The sequence below is a fragment of the Callospermophilus lateralis genome, chromosome 1, assembly GCF_048772815.1.
Source record: "Callospermophilus lateralis isolate mCalLat2 chromosome 1, mCalLat2.hap1, whole genome shotgun sequence".
Lineage (NCBI taxonomy): Eukaryota > Metazoa > Chordata > Mammalia > Rodentia > Sciuridae > Callospermophilus > Callospermophilus lateralis.
In genome coordinates this window covers 215,166,888-215,186,937 of record NC_135305.1, presented here as the reverse complement: position 1 = coordinate 215,186,937, position 20,050 = coordinate 215,166,888, and the positions used below count along the sequence as shown (strand labels likewise).

At 55.2% G+C, this 20,050-nt stretch overlaps 1 protein-coding gene across 1 annotated transcript; it reads right to left on the bottom strand.

The window, feature by feature from the left end:
• Nucleotides 1-3,940: 3,940 nt before the first annotated feature.
• Znf653 (zinc finger protein 653) lies at nucleotides 3,941-19,929 on the bottom strand. Its single transcript, XM_076871221.1, has 9 exons — nucleotides 19,631-19,929; nucleotides 15,522-15,565; nucleotides 13,389-13,604; nucleotides 7,236-7,847; nucleotides 6,921-7,101; nucleotides 6,711-6,822; nucleotides 5,598-5,712; nucleotides 4,589-4,688; nucleotides 3,941-4,406 (listed from the first exon to the last, which is right to left on the bottom strand). The coding sequence occupies exons 1-9, from the start codon at nucleotides 19,927-19,929 to the stop codon at nucleotides 4,229-4,231; spliced, it is 1,857 nt and encodes a 618-aa protein (XP_076727336.1). The 3' UTR covers nucleotides 3,941-4,228.
• Nucleotides 19,930-20,050: the final 121 nt, after the last annotated feature.

Here is a 20,050-nt window from a genome sequence, read left to right as displayed (position 1 = left end):
GAGCCCAGAAAGAGACATAGGGTTCAGAGACACACACGCAGCGATCGAGAGATAGGAAGAGCGTAAAAGGGAGGCCCGGGCGCCGGGACCAGACAAAGGACGCGCGGCGGCGCGGGGAGCGGAGTCGCGCGGCAGGGGCGGGGGTGGAGCTGGGGTGGGACTATCACTGGCCAGCTCCGCCCCCGAGACACGCCCGGGCTGCCGAGTGGAAATCCGAGGGCTAGGGCGAGGCCGGGCCCCCCGGGGCCCTAGGGGGCGGGACCTAGATGGGCGTGGTAGGGCGTGGTCAGGCAGGGCGTGGCCGGACGGGCGGGGCTGGGCGCTCGGGAGCTGACCAGCTCGGTGGCTGCTGAAAGCATCAGGCGCGGAACGAGTGGCGCGGGCGGGCGGGCGGGCGCTCTCAAGGTCACCCCGAGGCCCAGAGTCCTGGCGGGGTGGGGCGTTTGGACCTGGCCTAGGGGGTTGTCTTAGCTCCCTATCCCATCTCCCGGGAGGCTGGGGTCCAGGAGCCGGGAAGCCCCCTCCCAACACACCGCGGTCCCTTCTTTCCCCTCCCCCTCCCCGCAGCCCGAGGCGCCCGCGCGAGGCTACGGCCCGCGAAGAAGCGCCGAGAAACAAAGGGACGCGGCAGCAGCGGCGGCGGGCCCGCGGGGCCTCCGGGCGCGCCCCCTCCTCTCCCCTCCCCGCTTGCCGCAAGGTCGACGGGCTCGAGGACGAGACGCCCGCCTCTCGGGCGCGGCCAAGGCCCGGAACGCGCGATCCGACGCCACCCGCTTCTCCAAGGCTCTTGGGGATGCTCTGCCGCCTTGGCCTGGCCCAACACTAGGGATGGGGCCCTGCATTTGCCTGGGCGGCCTGCGGGGTCTTGAGCCCGAATGGAGGAAGCATCCTTTGCCGCCGCGGCCCCTCCCCCATCAGGCCTTCCGAAGAGGGTGCAATCTCGCCTCCAGGGTGTCGTAGGACGCCCCCTGGGTCGCAGCCTGGCTCCCCAAGGTCTCTCAGGCCAGACTCCGAGCACCCCCAACACTCTGGGCGCGGCTCTGCCCACTCTCAGGCCCGAGGTGCGGTCCTACCCCCCCACCCGGGCCTAACTAGGCCTGGTCCTACCCCCCCCACCCCCGCCATCTCCATGGTGCCTGGACCCAACCCCTTCCCACCCCAGTTCTCTTGGCGACAGGAGAATACCTACAGTGACCATTCTTGTGTGCCCAGCGGGCGCGGTCCGTGTTGAGGGCGGCTCCTGGGGTCGTGCACTCCTAGGGGGGCGCCCGATGCTCACGCCGGGTTCCCGCCTGGGCGGCCTCTGGTGTGGCCGCTGCAGAGGCAGTGATGAAGGCGGCGGCTCCCTCGAGGGCCAGGGACGGGCCCGAGCCCGAGGATGAGCGCGCGGATGACCGGGCCCCGGGGTGGCCTGCGGGCGGCAGAAGATGGAAAGAGGGAGCGGGCGAAGGCTTGAGGACGCCCCCTGCGCGGCCCCGCGGGGCCCGGGGAGGTTGCGCTTCCCGACAGAGATCGCGGCGCTCTGTTTTTTACCGCTATCCCTCAGTCCGGCCTGCCCGGTCGCGGGTGCTCAGTCCTCTCCCCTCGCCCGCCCTCCCTCCCTCCCTCTGGCCCGCGCTGCGCGCTCCGCGCTTTGGGCCGCGCCGCCGCCGCCCCCAGCCCTTTATAGCAGCAGCTGCCAGCGCCGGCGTCGCTTATTGGCCAGGGCCACGAGCCCCGCCTCCTCACGGCGCCCGACGGCGCGGCAGGTGGAAATGAACGCGCGCTGGCCTGGACTCAGCACTTGCAAAAAGCGCATCCTGGAGGCTCGGGTTGCCAGAATCTTGTCCTCCTGCCCCCGCGGACCCTGCTTCTTGCGTCGGCACCCTTTCTTAAGCAGTTTTTCTGCCCGGGAGACCGTGTGGACTCCCCTTTCGTCCAGCACCTAGATTTGGAGGGGCAAAGAGAAAGCGGAGGTATTGTGACTCGAATGTAAGACCTACGGAGGCACTGTACACCGAGGGGCCTGAAAGGGTCCAGGAACCAAGATTTCAACAGAGGCTTGGGTCCCCAGATTTGTGTGTGGGGGGTGTCAGGTTGCCACGTCAGGGCCATGGTGGTGTTGGTAACTAGGGTATCTCTAATCTGTTTGCGGAAGGAAGCTAAGACTCTATGGATTTTGAGTGGGTTTTGTGCCTCTGGGGTTCAAAAGGTGGGCACTGGCACACTCCAATGCTGGGGAATTCCAGGATGAAGAGATTTGGGCCCCAGGAAATCACAGATCTTCCTTCTCCCTCTTTTGGTGCTGGGGATTGGACCCAAGTCCTCGAGTCTGCCAAATATGCGCTACCACTGAGCTACAACTCAAATTCTAAGATCCTTTGTAGATCTCACAAAACTCCAGTGGTGGTTCTGCCAGGTAAATGGCCTGGCTTTCTGGGCTTGTGATTGGTCCTCCTGTGGAGTTATGCTCCCTCAGCTAGGCGGGACCTGTCCTCTCTCTAAGGCAATGTGTGTAGCGCCGCTTCCTTTGGTGCGTGGGCACACTTGCGTGTTTACGTCGGGGCGACAGCAAGGTGCAGAAGCAAGCTTTCATTGGGGTGGGGCAGGGAGCCTCCGAGTGAGACTTCAGCACCACAGACAGCGGTCTCACGGCTGTTTCGAGGGTGATGCTGGCAGGTAGCAGAGACCCCAGTACCAGAGATTCGCAGTCCCCACATTTTCCTTGTTCGTATATGCACCTTTAGGCTCCAGACTGTCAGAATGCCATCAGTAAGCAGAGCCTAATTTGACCAATCAGCAATGGCCCTCGAGAGAACCAATTGTTGGAAGATGCCCTAGAGATTGAGCCAATGAGAGCGCGCGCACCAGAGGGTGCTGCCACGCTGATGGAGAGGGCAGGCCAATCACTGTGGCCCGCGCAATCCGGGTGGTGGCAGTGCAGGGCCCCTTGGGCTTGCTGGGACGACTTGGCTGCCAACGCTGGGGACGCCAAGCGATGGCTGCTTTCCCACCCAGTGTTCCTCTCGGCTCTTGTCGGATCGGAAGCGGTGCAGGCAATGGGGGTACTCCGGGGGGCGTAGACCCGATTGCAGTTCCCATGGAAACTGCTGGCTCCCGCCGTACAGGGAGAAAAAAGAGGACTAGTTTGAGGGGGGTGAGAGGATTCGCGGGGGCAGCCTCAGCAGGACTTGCTCTTCCTCGCCACTTCCCGTGCCAAGATAAAGTAGACCTGCGTCCAACGCAGACACTGAGGCATAGGTGCGGCCCAGCCGGGGCCAATCTGCGTGTGGCGCCACAGGGCTCCCAAGGGCACGTGCCCGGGTTCGCTGCAGCCGTCCCCTGAGTCACGTGGTGGCAGCCTCCAGGGCCTACGCAGCTCGCGCGCCACCTGGCGGCCGCGCTTCATTCCCCATTGCTCCCAGAGGTGGCTTCAGCAACATCCTCAGGGAAATGGGGCCAAGGCAGGCACCCAATTGCTGCCAACTCCCTTTTCCCCGTGGTTATCTTATCTGGGAACAAGCAGAGCGAGTTATTCCCCGGAGCTTTGCATTGGCCGGCTTGATATTTACCTCTCCTAGTTTCTTCCTGGTCTATGGGCAACTACCACCTTCTCAGGGAGGCCCTCCCGGACCACCCACCTAAACAGCACGCCAGGAAACCAACACATCACTCCATTTTCTGCACGGCGCTTGTCACTAGCTGTACATGTTTCATTTGGGGGGTTTACTAAACGCGTTCCCAGCTCCTCCTGAGGGTGGATGGGGAATAAGTGTTCCTTGATAGACATTAGGAGGAGGCACCAGGATTCTGAGTCCTGGGAAATGCCTGGTGACCTCCAAGGTCCCCCAGGCCCAGGGAACGAGTAGGAGCTGAGGCTCAAAGGAAAAGGTCCTCCAGGGTGTGTAGGGACATCTCCCTAACCCGGCCTTGCTCAGGAAGAGACTAGGTAGGTTGGAGAGAGAGGGCCCCCTCAATCATCCAGACCTAGGGGAAGGGCATCTCCCTTCTCGCACTTTAATCTTTCTCTGCTCTCTTGACACATAGTTCAGGTAGCGCAGCCCCAGGCACCAGCTCTAGAGGGGGTTGGGGCGGGTGGGGACCTGCCCAGGGGGCCCAGCCCTGGGAGGGGGTGGGGGCGCCTCCTTCCTGCCTGCGGTCTGGGCGCCCCACGGCTGTCCAGGCCCAGACAGGCCCGAGTGCAATGTCCAGTGGACGAATAAATAGGGGCGGTCAGTGGTCGAGTATGTCAGGTAGGCTTGTGGTCCGGGTGGCTTTTGAGCGTGTGGAACTTGACGCTGTCAAGCTTCTCAAAGCGCTTCCCACATCGCTCGCACGTGAAATTGTATTGAACCTCGGCCGTGTGCTTCTTCATGTGCCAGTTGAGCGAGGCGCGCTGCCTGCACTGGTAGCCGCAGATCTCACACCTGGTGAAAATTAAGTAACCGGTGGGTCAGCGGGTGGGACTAGGGGGGCTGGCAGCCTACAGAAAGGGGAGGTGCCGTTGCGGTGGTAGCACAGGTGGAACTGCATGGAGGGAAAGCCTGTGGATGCCACCAGGTAGGCTCCCCAACCTCCCAGACCTTTTGGGGGACAGCCGGTCACTCACTGCAGGGGCGTTTCACCCGTGTGTGTGCGCCGGTGAACCTCCAGGTGGTTCTTCCTCTTGAAGGACTTGCCACAGGTCTCGCAGGTGAACTCACGGACACCTGGGGGCAGCAGAGATGTGACTGAGGATGCTGCCACTGGGAAGGGGGTGCAAGCCGGTTTCCCCCAGTGCTGACCGGCCCAACCCCATGGCTTCCCAGGGCTCAAAAAATGTCAACCTATAATGACAGCAAATGATATGAAGTGGCAGCTCATCACCCAGTCACAGGCCCAAGCACAGCTGGGGTTCAAACTTTGGTCTCTAAGGGGCACAGGATGCAAAATGTCAAGATGGATCTGAATTTGTCCCCAGTGTTTGAACTTTGGGTAATTTCACATAAAAACCCAAAGTTGTGGCTTCTCAAAATATTGGGGGCTCTGAACCTCAGAGCTGTGCCTTCCAGCTTCCCCAGCCATACAGAAGCATCAAATCTTGCCCTGGGGTAAACCTGGAAGTCCAGTCCTAGACTCTGCCCAACTCTCCTCCCTCCTGTGGCCTGGGTGGCCCCACTGGCTCCCATCTATGACCTGGGGTGCTGCTATAGGACACACCTGGAGGAGAGATGGTGGTATCACCTTTGGTGTTTAGTATTTCTGAAATACTGGCTTTTATTTTTTTAAAGCAACTTGGGTTTTTTAGGGTGTGGGCAGTGATTAAAAAAAAAAAAACAACAAAAAACTACTGTGATATGGCAGGCATTCTGAGGGCTCATCAGAAGTTGGTTCACTGTCCCTGCTCCACCCCAAAGTCCTGCATGAAATCTTGTCAAGGGCCTGAGCAGAAGAGTCAGGTCCTGCCTGGCCCACCTGTGTCACTATGGTTCAGCTTACTGAGCACATGGAGGCTCCAAGAGGGGTAGTCCTGTGTCTGAGGCACTAGTGCTGGGGTTTAACCTTGGCTGTTCCAGCCCTGGCTCCCAGGTCCCTGCCTGTGTCCCCAGCTGGTCCTGCCAGCTGGCCCAGGGCCTGACCTGAATGGATGATCATGTGTCGCCGCAGGTGATTGGATAAATAGAACTTCTTGCCACAGCCAGGGTGAGGGCACACTTTGGTCTTCCCTTTCCGGTGCACGAGGTTGACATGGTTCTGGGGGCAAGAGGGGCAGGAATGGGTGCTGGGCCCACCTGAGGGGCTCCTGAAGGTAGGGGAAAAGAGGGCTTCTGGGAGGTAGGCAGCATCAGCTTAGGCAGCTAAGAGGGAACGGTGCTCTTGCCCAGCTTCCAGACTGCTACAGGTACACATGGGACACAGAACAGGTTTACCAAACACCTGCTGTGCCAGGCTCTGGACTGGAATATCCGTTAACCCTGGGAAGGGCCTGGTGACCATCAGCTCAGTTATAGACAGGGAAATGGAAGCTGCAGAGGCTCAGTGGTTGGATACATGTCTCAGAGGTGGGAGTGGAAGGACTAGGATGGAATCCAGGGCTGTCATGTGCTATGCTGTCCCTGGGCATTTAATCCATTCATTCCTTTGTTCTTTCATTTTTTTAAACTCACTAGATGGTCTTATACATAGCAGGTGTTCAATTCATGCTTAATGAGAACATGGCTTAGCAAATCCAAAGGCCTACTAATCCTGCCTTCTATGTCAGGTGTGGGGATATGACAAAACCCCATCTCTGCTGTCAGGGTTCCAAATCCAGTCTTCAGCGGGCAAACTACAGATCCAACCTCCTGGTGTACAGTGACCCAAGTCTCCCAGGCCTGACTGGCCCTGGGGGCTGGAATGGCTTGCTGATGGATAGCCATGGGGAGGAAGCACATGGAGCTAAGAACAAGAGTATGGCCAGGGCAAGGCGGGAGGAGTTCAGGAGGTCAGGAGAGGAGGAACTGGGAGGCAATTATGCCTGATCTCTGTGGGAAGAAACGGCTGAGGCGGTGAGGGGTCTGACAAGGTATCAGGATGCACAGAGGATTTGAAGGAAGCTCCTGAGACCAGTTGGGGCCAGATGGGCTCATGAAGATGAATCACAGGCCAGTGGCACACAGTAGGGCCCTCCATGAACCACTCTGCTCAGACCAGCACACAGGTAGCCAGACACAGGAGCAGGCCCACCAGCCTGCCCTGGGTGGTGGCCTCACCTGGAAGCTGCCGAGGGCCACGTAGACCTGGCTGCAGCCCTCATATGGACAGTGGAACATCTCAAGCAGGCCGTCGGCGTCCATCACCCGGGATCGCTTGCTCCGCCGCCTCCTAGAGAGGGAAGGGGCCCTTGGTGTCAGAATGCCAAACCCAGGCAGATTGTGAGCCACTTCTTGCCCTTGCGCCCACCCATCCAACTCAGCACCCACTTCTCAGGCTCCTTGGGGATCTCGTAGATGATGGCCGACATGTCACTGCCGTCTAGCTCCTCCCCATCTGCTTCTGCCTCAGGCTCTGCACTCTCAGGCACGGTCGCCACCAGCTCTGCCAGCTCTGTGGCCACAGGCTCTTCCTTCTCCTCCTTTTTGAGCATGTACAGATCCTCCTTCTCTACGGGGGTGGACACAGGGCGGTGTCCATGGGGGGCTAAGGCTGACTAGAAGCCCTTCTCCAGGGCCACTCCTTCCCCTCCCCCTCCAGGTCCCACCCGATCCCTGCCAGAGGCCACAGTGGGCCCTCCAGACCTTTCTTGGTCTCGATGCCGGCTATGGAGGTGGTGTCCATGGTGCTGGGCTGGCTGCCCTCAGGCTCTGTCTGGGTGTAGGCTGCCACACCCTCCATCATGGCACAGGGCACCTCCTCGCCCAGGCCACTGCTTGGGGCGCTGCTGCCCGAAGCCACGTTGAGGTGGATGCCCTCGGCCGTGAGGGTGTTGTATCCAGGGCCTGCGATGATGATCACCTGGGAGCCGGGCACCATGCCTGACACAGGGCAGCTGGCTACTACCTCGCCCAGTGCCTCCTGGGGCACATTCTCAAAGAGGGCGCCGGGGCCAGCACCCACTTGCACAGGTACTGGCACACACACTACTGTCTCGAGGGCTTCAGACCCACTGCCTGCAGGGTTGGGGCACAATGGGGTGCCCTGCTCAGCCAGGCTTTCCACGTGGTGGACGTCGAAGGGGATGTGCACACCTTCCTGAGTGATAAGCCCACTGCTGCCCACTGGGCTGGTGGGGGTGACTGCTGCTGCAGCTGCTGAAGCCTTGGCTGGCTGGCTCTCTGGGGGCTCCTCAGAGTCGGAGCCTGAGCCAGAGCTGGGGGAGTCAGAGCTGCCAGCCACCTGGCCATTGCCCGCTGTGATGAGAGAAGAAAGGAGGCAGTTACGATGGTGGCAGCAGCAGCAGCTAGTATTTGTTGAAGGGCCACCAGGGGCAGGGCACTGTAACCCTCTCTCTCACTGCCAAAAAACAGTGGTCATTTATCAATTGCCACTGTCCCTGGCTGCACCAAGGCACCTGACTCAACTGACCACCCAGCTTCTCTGATGTGTTGTCTTCCCTGGGCCTCTAGCTCTACATCCTTGTTTTCTGGGCTACCCTGGCAGCTCCTTCCTAGTCTCTTTGGCTTATTCATGTCTTGAAGGCCCAAGCCAGGGCCTCATCCCAGCCCTCAGCTCATCCCCGGGTCTCACCCAGGCTGATGGTATTAAACGCCACTCTATTCTCCACACTAACTGGTTTAATTCATTACTTTTGTTCCAACACTTTAATACAATTTGGACACTGTCTACCTGGAGATAGCCTCAAATCACACAAATTAAGGGCTCTGTCCCACAAGACTGTCCCAACTTCCAAAGCCAGTTGCAAGTCCTGGGCCACTCTGTATGTCTGACCAACCAACTGTGATCAAGGGGTTCCCATGACCTCCTCTTCAGGTTTAATAAAAAGAACTCAGAAAAGTACTCTACTTATCACTATAAGCTTCTTATAAAGGATACAACTCAACCATAGTCAAACGGAAGAGAGGCATTGAGGAGGGGCACAGAGTTTCACGCCCTGTCTGAGGACACCCCTCAGAGCTGGTGATGTGTACATCAAGTGGGGAGCTCCCAGAAACTCACTCTTCAGGGTTTTTTAATGACCTGACCTCCAGCCCTTGCAGTTTGGGGAGTGAGGCTGAGAGTTCCCACTTCTGATCCTAAGTTTGGTCTTTTGGGTAACCCCATCCAGAAGATATGTAGGGGCCCACCCTGAATCACTTCATTAACATAGATTCCGGGGTGTTCCAAAGGGGCTCTTTGTGAATAACAAAAACCTCTATCACTCAGGAAATTCAAAGGGTTTTGGAAGCTCTATTAAAAGGGCTGAAGGGGCTGGGTTTGTGGCTCAGTGGTAGAGTGCTCGTCTAGCATGCATGAGGCACTGGGTTCGATCCTCAGCACCACATAAATGTAAAATAAAGATATTGTGTCCACCTAAAACTAAAAAATAAATATTAAAAAAAGGGGGGCTGGGGACATAGCTCAGTGGTAGAGCACTTGCCTAGATTGCCAGAGGCCCTAGGTTCCATCCTAGGACTGAGAAAGAAGGAAAGAAAGAGAGAAAGAGAGAAAGAAAGAAAGGAAGGAAGAAAATAAATAACCAGGGAACCAAACACAGTTATCCCTCTGTATCCTCAGAGGATTAGTTCCAGGACACCTTTGTAGATACTGGAATATCAGACCTGGAGGATTCTTAAGTCTTTTACATAAAATGGCATAATATTTGCACAGACCTATGCACATCCTCCCATAGACTTCATCTCTAGATTCCCTATGACACCTAATATGATATAAATGATTCCTGGTTGGGTGAACCCATGGATGAGGAACCTACTGATATGGAGGGTACCCACTTGCACAGGTACTGGCATGCACACCATAAATGTTTTTATACTACAACCATGTGGGGCCTGATGAGTCCACGTGCACCCTGGACCTCCCTGTGGAATTCTAGGCTTGCACCTCACAGCTCCCCGGGGAGCTCTCGCAGGCATCTGACTCAGTTCAGCAACTCTGGGCTCTTCCTTACTGGACCTTCCCTCCAAAAGAGCTTGTACTGCTCATGTGTGTGCCTCTCAAAGGGTGATAGCCCTGTCCCTCATGGTACTCAGCCAAAGTCCTGGGCTAACCTTGACTTCTCTCTCACACCCACTTCCAATCTGTCAGCAAAACCTGTTGGCACTGCATCCAAAAGTCATCTGTCCACAGCCCAAATGCTTCTCCTCCCCCCTCTGCAAATGCTGGTTATGGCTCCAATCATCCCTGGATAGGACTAGAGTAGTCCCTTTTCTTTGGTCCCCTGGTTCCAGAGAACCCACTCATCACTTCTGTGGATAAGCCAGCTGTTCCCAAACCCAGCTCTTCTTCTTAAAACCTGGGTGGACTATATCTCTCAGCATCCCTTGCAGCATGTCAATGTAAACCATTGGCTGGTTCCAGCAAGGGAACAGAAGTAGATGTGATCTCTCAGGGCCCAGCCCCTATCTGTCTGTCCTGATCAGCCAGCCAGGACCCAGAAGGAGGCTAAAGACACAAGATAGAAGAACCTAGGTCCCCACATGCTCAGCATGGTGGCACATGCTTGTAATCCCAGTGGCTCAGAAGACTGAGGCAGGAGGATCTTGAGTTTGAGGTCAGCCTCAGCAACACAGAGGCTAAGTATGTGGCTTAGTGGTTAAGCAACCCTGAGTTCAAATCCTGGATTTCAGGAAAAAAAAAAAAAAAGAATCTGGGTCCCCATGTGGAAGGCAGAGCCTATGGATTGGGGCACTGGGCTTTGTGTGAAGCAACCAACGTGTGCCTGTTTCAGCAGCTAGCATTTGTCAATCAAAATCCTGACTCACTTGATGGAGCAGTCGAAGCCCTTACTATGGCTACACACCTTGCACTATCACATGCCCTTTCCCCATCACCTCCTCTCCAGATGCCCCCCTAGCTCCTCAGAGACACTAGCCAAGTTCCTGTCTCAGGGCCTTTGCACTTGTCATTCCTTCTGCCTGAATTCCCTTCTCTCAGATACACGAGAAGGCTCCCTCCCTCATGTCTATCAGGCCCTCATCCAGTGATGTTTCAGGAAGGCTCCCTGGACCATCTTGTCTCAAAAAGCCCCTTTTTGTTCCTTTCTTTTTCCCCAAAACACCTACCACCTTCACGTGTATTCTATATTTTATTTACTTATCTTGTTTATGGTCTGCTATTCCTCTGCAATGTAAATACCTCAAAGAAAGAGGTTCCTGGGCAGGGCACATTTGAATCAAAGAACTACTTTTAGACCAGCACTGTGATGAAGGCAGGGGGCCAACATCTTAGCCAGGGAAACTAGGAATGAGAAAAACAAATGACTGCCGAGCCTTGGTCACACATTCCCTGCCCCACTCCCGTGGTAGGGATCTAACCCAGGGGTGCTTTACCACTGACCTACATCCCCAGCCCTTTTTGTTTGTTTGTTTTTGTTTTTTAATTTTGAAACAGGGCCTCACTAAGTTGCTGAGGCTGATCTCAGATATGCAGTTCTGTCTCAGCCTCCCATGTCGCTGGGATTATAGGCATGTGCCACCATGCATGGCACCTCGTTAGTCTTGTGACACAGCTGGGGCATGTTGTTTGGAGACCATGGGTCCTACAGCCCTAGGGTCATGTAGAAAGTACAGACTTCCCAGGTTAGAGCAGTGCCTGCCTCTAGCTAGGTGGGCACAGCAGCTCATGTAACCTCTCTGTCCTGGGGATTGCTGTGGCACCTGCTTTGAAAGAGCATTTGAGGTATTAATGAGAAGACATACGTACAGGGTTTCAACAGAAGAGGGCTCAAAGAGGGTACCAAGTGTTCTTTGTTTGTCTGTTTTTTTGCAGTGCTGAGATGGAACCCAGGGCTTTGAGCATGCGAGGCAAGTGGTCTACCACTGAGCTACAGTCCCCAGACCTTTTCATTTCAGGAACAGGGTGCTGCTAAGTTGTCCCAGCTGGTCTTGAACTTGAGATCGTCCTGCTTCAGTTTCCCAAGTACTAGGATTACAGGCACGTGCCTCTACACCTGACTAGAGATGGAGGAAACTTCTCAGAGGTGGGGCCTACCAGGAGGTCTTTCAGTTACTAGGGGCATGCCCTGCAGTAGACTGTGGGACACCACCAGCACCTTCCTTGATCTCTTTTGCTCCCTGGCCATCAGGTGAGTGATTCTGTTCTGCCACACACTCCTGCCACTGCCATCCAGACCCCACCAGAGGTCTGAAAGTCAGAGTCAGCCTCACGGTGAACAAGAACCTCTTCTCAAGCTGTGTGTGTGTAAGGCGTAATGACCCCCTCCTCTTCATGAGTAGGTCACCTCACGTACTGGTTACACATGGGCACTGAGACACCCAACCTGAACCCAGGCCACTCCTGACGACCCAGGCCTGACAGCAAGCTGGGGAGAGAGGGTTTCAGCCTCTCCTGCTGTCCTCACATCTGCAGCACCAGGAGGGGGAAGTCACCAAGAAAGCTGGGGGAAGGGCCAGGACACGCATCTGGTACACCTAACTCTGAAGTCTAGCTTAAGTCCAATGCTGAACCTCTCTCCAGATAATAAAAACATTAGTGACAGAAATAGCCATGCACCCCTGACTTCCCACAGCCCGGGTAGTAGGTCTCCTGACTGACTCATAGGTGGCAGGGATACCAAGCAGAGCAGGTAGTGGGTACTGCTGGGGGAGCAGGGTTGGGATACGGACAAGGTCACTTCACTCACCGATGCCCTTAGCAGATGTGGCTAACAGATCACTGTGCTCATTCCTATAAGCCCAGATCTGGTAGTTACAATAGGTTTGGGGAAGGAGGGGCTCCTCTGGGTACCACCCCACCCCAGCCTGACCCATCGCCAGATGGGCCAGTCACATTACTCCTGGGGTCCAGGGTTCATCGACCATAAAGCAGGGTAGTGACAGGGCTGGAGGGATGATTCAGGGCGGCAGAGGGCAGGGCTGGAATGAGCACATCAAGGGGGCTCTGACCGGCAGAGGAGGGCAGCATGCTGGTCATGAGCACAGGACACCCACAAGCTGGGAGCCTGGCCGCTGCACAGTGGGATGGCCGTGGGCGTGGGTGCCCACCAGGAACACCTCTCACCCCCAGCTTCCTCCTGGCCAGCTGGGATGCCACCTGCTCTGTGACGCCTGCCAGCACGAATCAACCCTGATGATTGACCCCACCCTCAGCCCTGGCAGGTGCCTGGCAGTGGGCCCCATGCTCCTCTCACAGCCCCACCAAGCCTTGGAGGCAGCAGGCTCCTTCGCCGCTCATGGGGTCTCCTCTGCTCCCCACATGGGCAACTGGGTCTTCCACACTGAGTCCCTCCTGGCCCAGTAGGACCAATGTGAGAAAGAAAAAGAGGGGAGGGAGAGGGGCAGGGACTAAGAGCTGGGGAGGGAGGTGGAAGGAGACGGAGAGAGCAGGCTCAGGAGGGGAGAGGGAAGCAAAGAGAGTGAGGGGGAGAGAAAATGGGAACCCTGGCAAGACAGAGGGAAAGAGAATGAGCCAGAGTGACAAATTTGAGTCACAGAAAATAAAAAAGGTGCTAGAGGCCAGGAAGGCAGCATCCACCTTGCCAAGCTGAGCCCATGCCCAGAACCCGGGTTCCACTGAAGCTGCCCAGCCAGGTCAAGTGGGGACCATCTCTTCTACTCAGGCTCTGCAAGGACTCAGAGACCACAAATCTCTGAAGGGCTCAACCAAGCCACTGTCCCTGAAGCTAGTGCCATGCGGATGCTGTTACATTTGTGACACTGACATGAGGCTGGGGGGTAGCCCAGGTCCATACCCAGGAGGGACTGCAGATTCCCCAAATGCCACAGTCACCATGTGCCCTCGCCCTGAGGACCCACCTTTGTCACTTTCGGGGTCCGAGTCACTGAGGGGCTTCAGTGGGGAGTGCAGGTCCTGGAAGTAGCGGTGGCCGGCTTCACACTGCCACACTGCTGTGGTGTACAGGCCAAAGGTGGGGTCCAGCTCGGCAAGGTGTGGCTCATATGGGCAGCGGTGCTTGTGGTCCTCATACCAGATCACCACGTTCTTCAGGCAGTTCACGTTGCGTCGCCGCCCTGCAGAGACAGGGCCCAGGACAGGCATGAGCAGCCATGCCCACTGTCCACGGGGACCCTGGGCACTATGCCTTTATGGGCTGGAATACCCTCATGAGCCCTGCACCCAGTTTACAGGGAAGGAAACTGAGGCTCAGAGGCAAGAACCCTAGAGATGACAGGGACTGGCCAGAGACTCTTCACTGGCTAAGTGGAGCCATGTGCCCAATGGAGCCTGGCACGTAGTAGGTACATAGTAATCGTTAGCTGCCTGGTACTGTAATCATTCTCATCAATATTTGGCCCTAGAACCCAGCAGTCCCTGGGCAGTGGTCTCCTTGGCTCGTGCCCGTCCCTCCTCTACAGCCACCAGAAGGCACCTGATTAGAGCACCCCTCTCTCAGAATCCACTGTGGCTGTCCTCACTGGGGGTAAAAGCAAACGTCCACTCTATGACCCACAAGGCCCTGTACCATCTGCTCAGTCACACCCCCTCTCTCAGCTCCTCCCACTCCTATCTCTCCCCTCTCCACTTAGTCTCCTAGCTATTCCTTAAATGAGCTTGGTGTGGGCCTGGCCCAGGGCCTTTGCAAGGACCGTGCCATCTTTTTCCAGAGACCTGCCTTGCTCCCTTCCCCTCCACTCAGGTTTCTCACCAAATGTGCCCTCCTCTGAGAGGCCACCCCACACCCAGGTTACTGAAGCCAATCCCTCACGACTCCCAGTGCTGGGGCTGGAACCTGTGTAAATCCTAGCCTAGCCAAATTTACTTGTTTCCCTTTTCCTCCTGAGAGCACCTAGATACTGTCTAGGGTTACTTGTTTGAAGGTCCCTGGTCTGACTCCCTCACTAGAATGTCAGCTTCTCAAAAGCAGAGACATTTATTGTTTTGTTCCCGCGGGTCTCCACAGGGTCGGGTGCTCTGTAGTGCTCTGCAAACATTTGCTGGATAAGAGGGTGCTGTGAGGGGGTTATCATGTGGGGCCAGAAGGCCTGGGTTCCAATCCCAGCTTTGCCACTTCCTAGCTGGGTGGTTTCGGCCAAATGACTTGACTTCTCTAAATCCTAGTTGCCTCCTCTGGACCAGGGGAGAATAAGAATTCTAGCTGGCTATGATGGCACAATCCTATAATCCCAGTGACTTAGGAAGCTGACACTGGAGAATCATAAGTTGGAGACTAATCTCAGCAATTTAGCAAGACCCTCAGCAACTCGGTAAGACCTTGTCTCAAAATAAAAAATAAAAAAGGCTGGGGTTATGGCTTGATGGTAGAGTGATCCTGGATTTAATGCCCTGTGCTAACAAAAATAAATAAAGAAATAAAGAAGAATTCCATCTCTGAGGGCTCCCAGGGAAGACAGAGGAAGCAAAGACATCTATGCAGCACAGAATAGGGCTTGATACACAAAGTGTGCCCGAGATGAGACCTGCAACTAGGGTGATGGTCCAGGACTCCTGGCCAGTAGGATGGAGGTGTGACCCCTAACTTTGGGATCAGGAGATGAGGCGGCGGCCCAGAAGAGATCCTTAGGCCTTACTAAGGGATTACACCCAAGGTCTCCAAGTCAGTGGCAATCCCTACCCCTTTAGGATTTCAAGGTCATAGTCTCAGCTCAGCCCCACCTCCAGAGAATGGAGAGAAGTGTATGTGGGGGGGGGGGGCGCTCACTGCTACCCTAGGGTCTCCCTTGGACTTCTGGCCTTCACCCTTATGGACATGACCTGAGACCCACAGTCCCAGGGTTTGGAGGTCATACTGGGTTCAGACTCCCACCAACTTGTGCAGGCAGGAGGGCTGAGCTCCAGGCTCTGTCCTGCCTCGCTCCACTGTGGGCTGGCACATAAGGCAACCTGAGGTTTAGATAAGCTGTCCCCTCTGCTTGGCTCTCCCTTGCAAGTGTCCCTTTCCTCCCCACCTTGGCTATAGCTCCACTTACTTTTTTTCCGCTTTGGCTTTTTGGGGACTTGCTCCCAAGGCTTCCTGCAACAGAGAGAGGCAATATGGGTAACACGGATCAAGGCTGGGCCATGCCCTGACAGCTGCTAAGGAATGACAGCAACTTGTCTGGCTCTAGGTAGAATGTGAGCTTCTGTTCACTTGCCCAACTCCAGCACCATGTCAGCAGGCGCCTGGCTTGGGCTCCCTCCTCCACTGACACCTGCCCTTGGAGGGAGGTCTGATATCATCACTCATCTCACACACAGGGAAACTGAGGCTCAGAGGGGTGAGGCCATCTGTCCTGGGTCCCACAGTCAGGAAATGGGAAGGGGAAACATAAAGTTGGTGTGTCAGGCAGAGCTCCAAGAGAACTCTCAGGGTTCCTGCCTTGGGGAGCACATGCCCTATATAGTAGGCTCTCTCTGTGTGTGGGTTCCACATTCTTGGATTCAACCAAGGATGGAAAATATTTGGAAAAATATTGCATCTATATTGAACAGGTACAGACTTTATTCTCTAATACAGTTTAACTATATACATGGCATTTATATTGTACTAGATTTTCTAAGTCATTTAGAGATGATTTATAGTCTATGGGAAGATGTGCATAAGTTCTATGCAAATACTACACCATTTTATTTAAGGGACTTGAACATTTAAGGATTTTGGTACCTACTAGGGGTCCTGGAAACAATCCCTGTGGATACCACGTAAAGACACTCTCATCCTCTCCCCTTGAGGTGGGCAGGTCTGTGGGTATGATAGGATGCCTCTCATGGGTAGGTAACTTGGAATTAAAAGAGGAAATATGGTTAATCAGGGGAAGCCTTCAAAGAGTCTAAGCCCTGCTGCAGTCAACAATGGAAAGATGGGGACAGGAGGGGGCCCATGGAGGTACCATATGGCAAGGACCCAAGAGTGGCTTCTAAGACTGAGTGATCACAGCTGACAGCCAGCAAGACAGCAAAGACCTCAGTCCTATTATCACAAAGAAACAAATTCTTCCAGTAACACGAAGCAGTCTGGAGGGAGACCTTTCCCTAGAGTACTTCCAGGTGAGGTTACAGCTGGTGGATATCTTGATTTCAGTGAGACCCTGAACAGAGGAGCCAGTGCCCGGCTCCTGATCCTCAGAAAGTCCAGATGATAGATTTGTGCGATTTAAACAGCTAAATTTGAGGCACTTGTTTTGCAGCAATAGGACTCAGAGCTGCTCAGGACCCATGCTGCCCTGGAGTCCTGGTGGAATAGTGTCAGACCCAGCTGGACGACTGCTTTGGACCTTTCTAGCCTGCTCTGCAAGGGCCCCAGGCTGCCCTCCACAGTCTGCTCCTGCAGACAGCTTGGGTTCACCTGCCTGCTGACCATCACACTTAGGTTGAAGCCCAATGACTGTGCTCTAAAGCCTTGGGGACCCAAGGTAAGGCCGGAGGGCCCCATAGCTTCCTGCACAAGGATAGCTGCCAGACCTTCCAGGCAGGTTCCTAACCCCATATGGGTCACCCTACTGTCACCCAGCACCTGGTTTATAAATTGAAGGCCAGTACCTTGCAGCCAGTCTATCTGAGTCTCTGGGGGCCCTCATCTCCCTTCCTCCCACTCCACCTGCCTCCTTGTTTTTTTTTTTTTTTTTTTAGATAGCCTTTTTAATATTTATTTTTTAGGTGTAGATGGACATAACACAATACCTTTATTTTTATTTGGTGCTGAGGATTGAACCTGGGTCCTGCCTGTGCTAGGCGAGCGCTCTACCTGCCTCCTTGTTCTTCCTCTTCTATATCACAGCAGCAGGCTCCATGACCTTGGGCAAGTGACATCCCCTCCCTGTGCTCATCTGCAGCATAGGATCCTAATAGCACTTTTCTCTTTGGGTTGGCTGCTTTCCTGGTCTCTAGTTCCCATGCTCACCCCTACAGCCTTGGTGTAAGGCACTGTTAAAAATGTTGGGCTGGGGGGGTGTAGCTCAGTGGTAGAGTGTCTAACTAGGATATGTGAGGCTCCCTGGGTTTAATTCCCAGAGACAAAAAAAAAAAGTTTTTTATTTTCTTCAATATAAAAACTCACACAGAAAAGATTAGAGTGCCCTCTTTGGACCCACAACCAGCTTGCACTGTCAACTCTTGGCCAACCTTATTTCGATTCATACTTCACCCGTTCTGTCTGCCACATACACCCTGAACAGTGCTTCTTTTAGAATATAAGCCAGACCATGTCACTTCTCTGTTGAAATTCCCTTGCTTAAGGAGAGCAAAAATTCCTGCCAGGGCTCTCCTCATTGGGAGGAGAGTCTGGAGTCCTCTCCAAGGCCTGCCAAGGTACTGCAAGACTAGTCACATCACCTCTCTGTCTTTGACTTCTCTTCTGCAGGACCTTTGCACTTGCTATTCCCTCCGCTCAACACTCTTCCCTGGGATATGTGTGTGGCTCCTCTCTCAGGTCTTTTACTCAAAGCTATCTTCTCAGAGTGGCCCACCCTCAGGCCCTAGTTAAACTTCCAACTTAGGGGCTAGCGGGATGGCTCAGTGGTAGAGCACTTGCTTAGTATGTGTGAGACCCTCAGTTCAATTCTCAGGACAACAAAAATAAATAAATAAATAAAATAAACTTCTAACTCACACTCGTGATTCCTTTTTTCCTATACAGTGCAATTTGTTTATTATGTTCTTTTTTATGGTACTGGTGATTGAGCACCAGGGTGCTCTACCACTGAGCCACATCCCAAGCCCTATTTATTTATTTATTTATTTTAAATATTTTTTTTGTTGTTGTTTTAGGTGGACACAATATATTTACTTATTTTTATGTGGTGCTGAGGATCGAACCTAGTGCCTCGCACATGCCAGGCCAACGCGCTACCACTTGAGCCACATCCCCAGCCCCCTTTTTATTTTTTTATTCTGAGACAGGTCTACCTTGCTTGGGGCCTCACTAAATTGCCAAGGGTGGCCTGGAACTTAAGATCCTCCTGCCCCAGCCTCCTGAGTCACTGTGAGTACAGCATATGCCACTGCATCCAGCCTTGTTTCTTGTCTGTAGTAGACAAGCCACTGCATAAGCCAGTCCCTCTGTCCAGTAGAATATCAGCTTCATGAAGCATGTATTTTTGTTACTGATCCTAGCATTTCTGAACAGACTCCTGGGCATAAAAAGTCTTGCCACCCTAGGGAGGGGGCGAGTACAATTCAGCAGGATTTGATTGATTCTTAACCCTCAGGAACATGCTCTAGACAAACATGCATATGGGTGAAAGTGAAAACCAGAGCAGAACATTTCATTGATTGCGATTTTTTTCGCAATAAAAACAGGAATAAATATCTTCATCATAACAGCTAATATACTGCCAGGCGCTGTTCTGAGTTCTTCGCACATTTTAACTCACTTAATTCTCACATTGGCCTATAAGGCAGGAAGGGAAAAACTCCATTCATACCACTCTTTCTCAAGTTTGAGATTTTGCAAATCTCTCCCTCCACTTCACCAGCTATTTCAGGATTTCCCCTTCACTTGAGTCTTTCAGGGCTGAAATGCTCCCCAGGAACCAGAAGGAGTAGTTGTCCCCAGGAACCAGAAGGTGTAGATGTGTGGGGGGCCTAGGGTTGAGGGGATGGGGTCATATTTAATCCCATTTGGGACACCAGGACCTCTTGAGGGGAAGAACAGGATGTTTCAGGGTGTCCAGAACCCAGGCGCGGGTGTCGGTTTTCGGAAAACGTGACCACAGATCCCAAGGCCCAGCGGGAACCTGGAGCCCGAGCGAGGCCTCCAGGGGAGGGAGCGCTCTTGCAGGGATTGGGTAGTTAGAACGCCTGGAGGTGCGGCTCATCCTAGGATTGGGCAGCCAGAGCTTGGGGGCGGGACCGAGCGATCAGAAGGCGGGTGGAAAGGCAGGGAGCATCTTAGGATTGGGCAGCAGGAGCCACGGGAGGCGGAGCCGCGAGCCCAGCGGGTGGCGGCACCAGTAGTCCGGGACCCAGATCAGCAGTTTGGCCCCTGGGCGGAGCTCGCAGGTGTCGGGGGCGGGGCCTTGAGCCGGAGCAGGCGGGGCCAAGCTCCGCGGGGGATGGGGGCGTCTCCTCCCTCCCCCTCCCTGCGGCCGGGCCCCCTTACCCGTGGCGGCCGCTTCGCTGGCCGCGCTCCAGGGAGATGAGGTAGGCGGCGAGCTTGGCGTCGCTCCAGCCGCTGCGGCGCCGCAGGTCCACCCAGGGCCCGTGCGCCTCGCCCAGGTACACGCGCCGCACGTCGTACTTCTTCCGGGACTCCAGCCGCCGCCGGGCTCGGTCCGACTCCGTAAGCCGCGGTCGGCCCCGCGCCTTGCGGCCCGCCGCTCCCTCCTCAGCCGCCGCTTCCCCGCCTGCGCCCGCCTCAGCCTCCGCCTCCGCCTCGGGCTCCGGCGCCCGCTCCGCCATCCCCCCCACCCTAGTTACCAGCCTCCCCCGTTGTTAGGAGCCCGACCGGAAGTGGCGCACATTTCGGCGCCACCGGGAAATTTCTCGCGGACCCTCACTGACCGGCAGCGCCAAAAGGAGA

Excerpts from the sequence above, each read along its gene's own strand:
- Znf653 (XM_076871221.1), bottom strand. The coding sequence starts at position 19,929 with ATGGCGGAGCGGGCGCCGGAGCCCGAGGCGGAGGCGGAGGCTGAGGCG. Across the intron at positions 7,102-7,235 it reads CGGCATCGAGACCAAGAAAG|AGAAGGAGGATCTGTACATG; the intron begins GTCTGGAGGGCC and ends CCACCCCCGTAG. Across the intron at positions 4,689-5,597 it reads ACACATGATCATCCATTCAG|GTGTCCGTGAGTTCACCTGC; the intron begins GTCAGGCCCTGG and ends TGCTGCCCCCAG.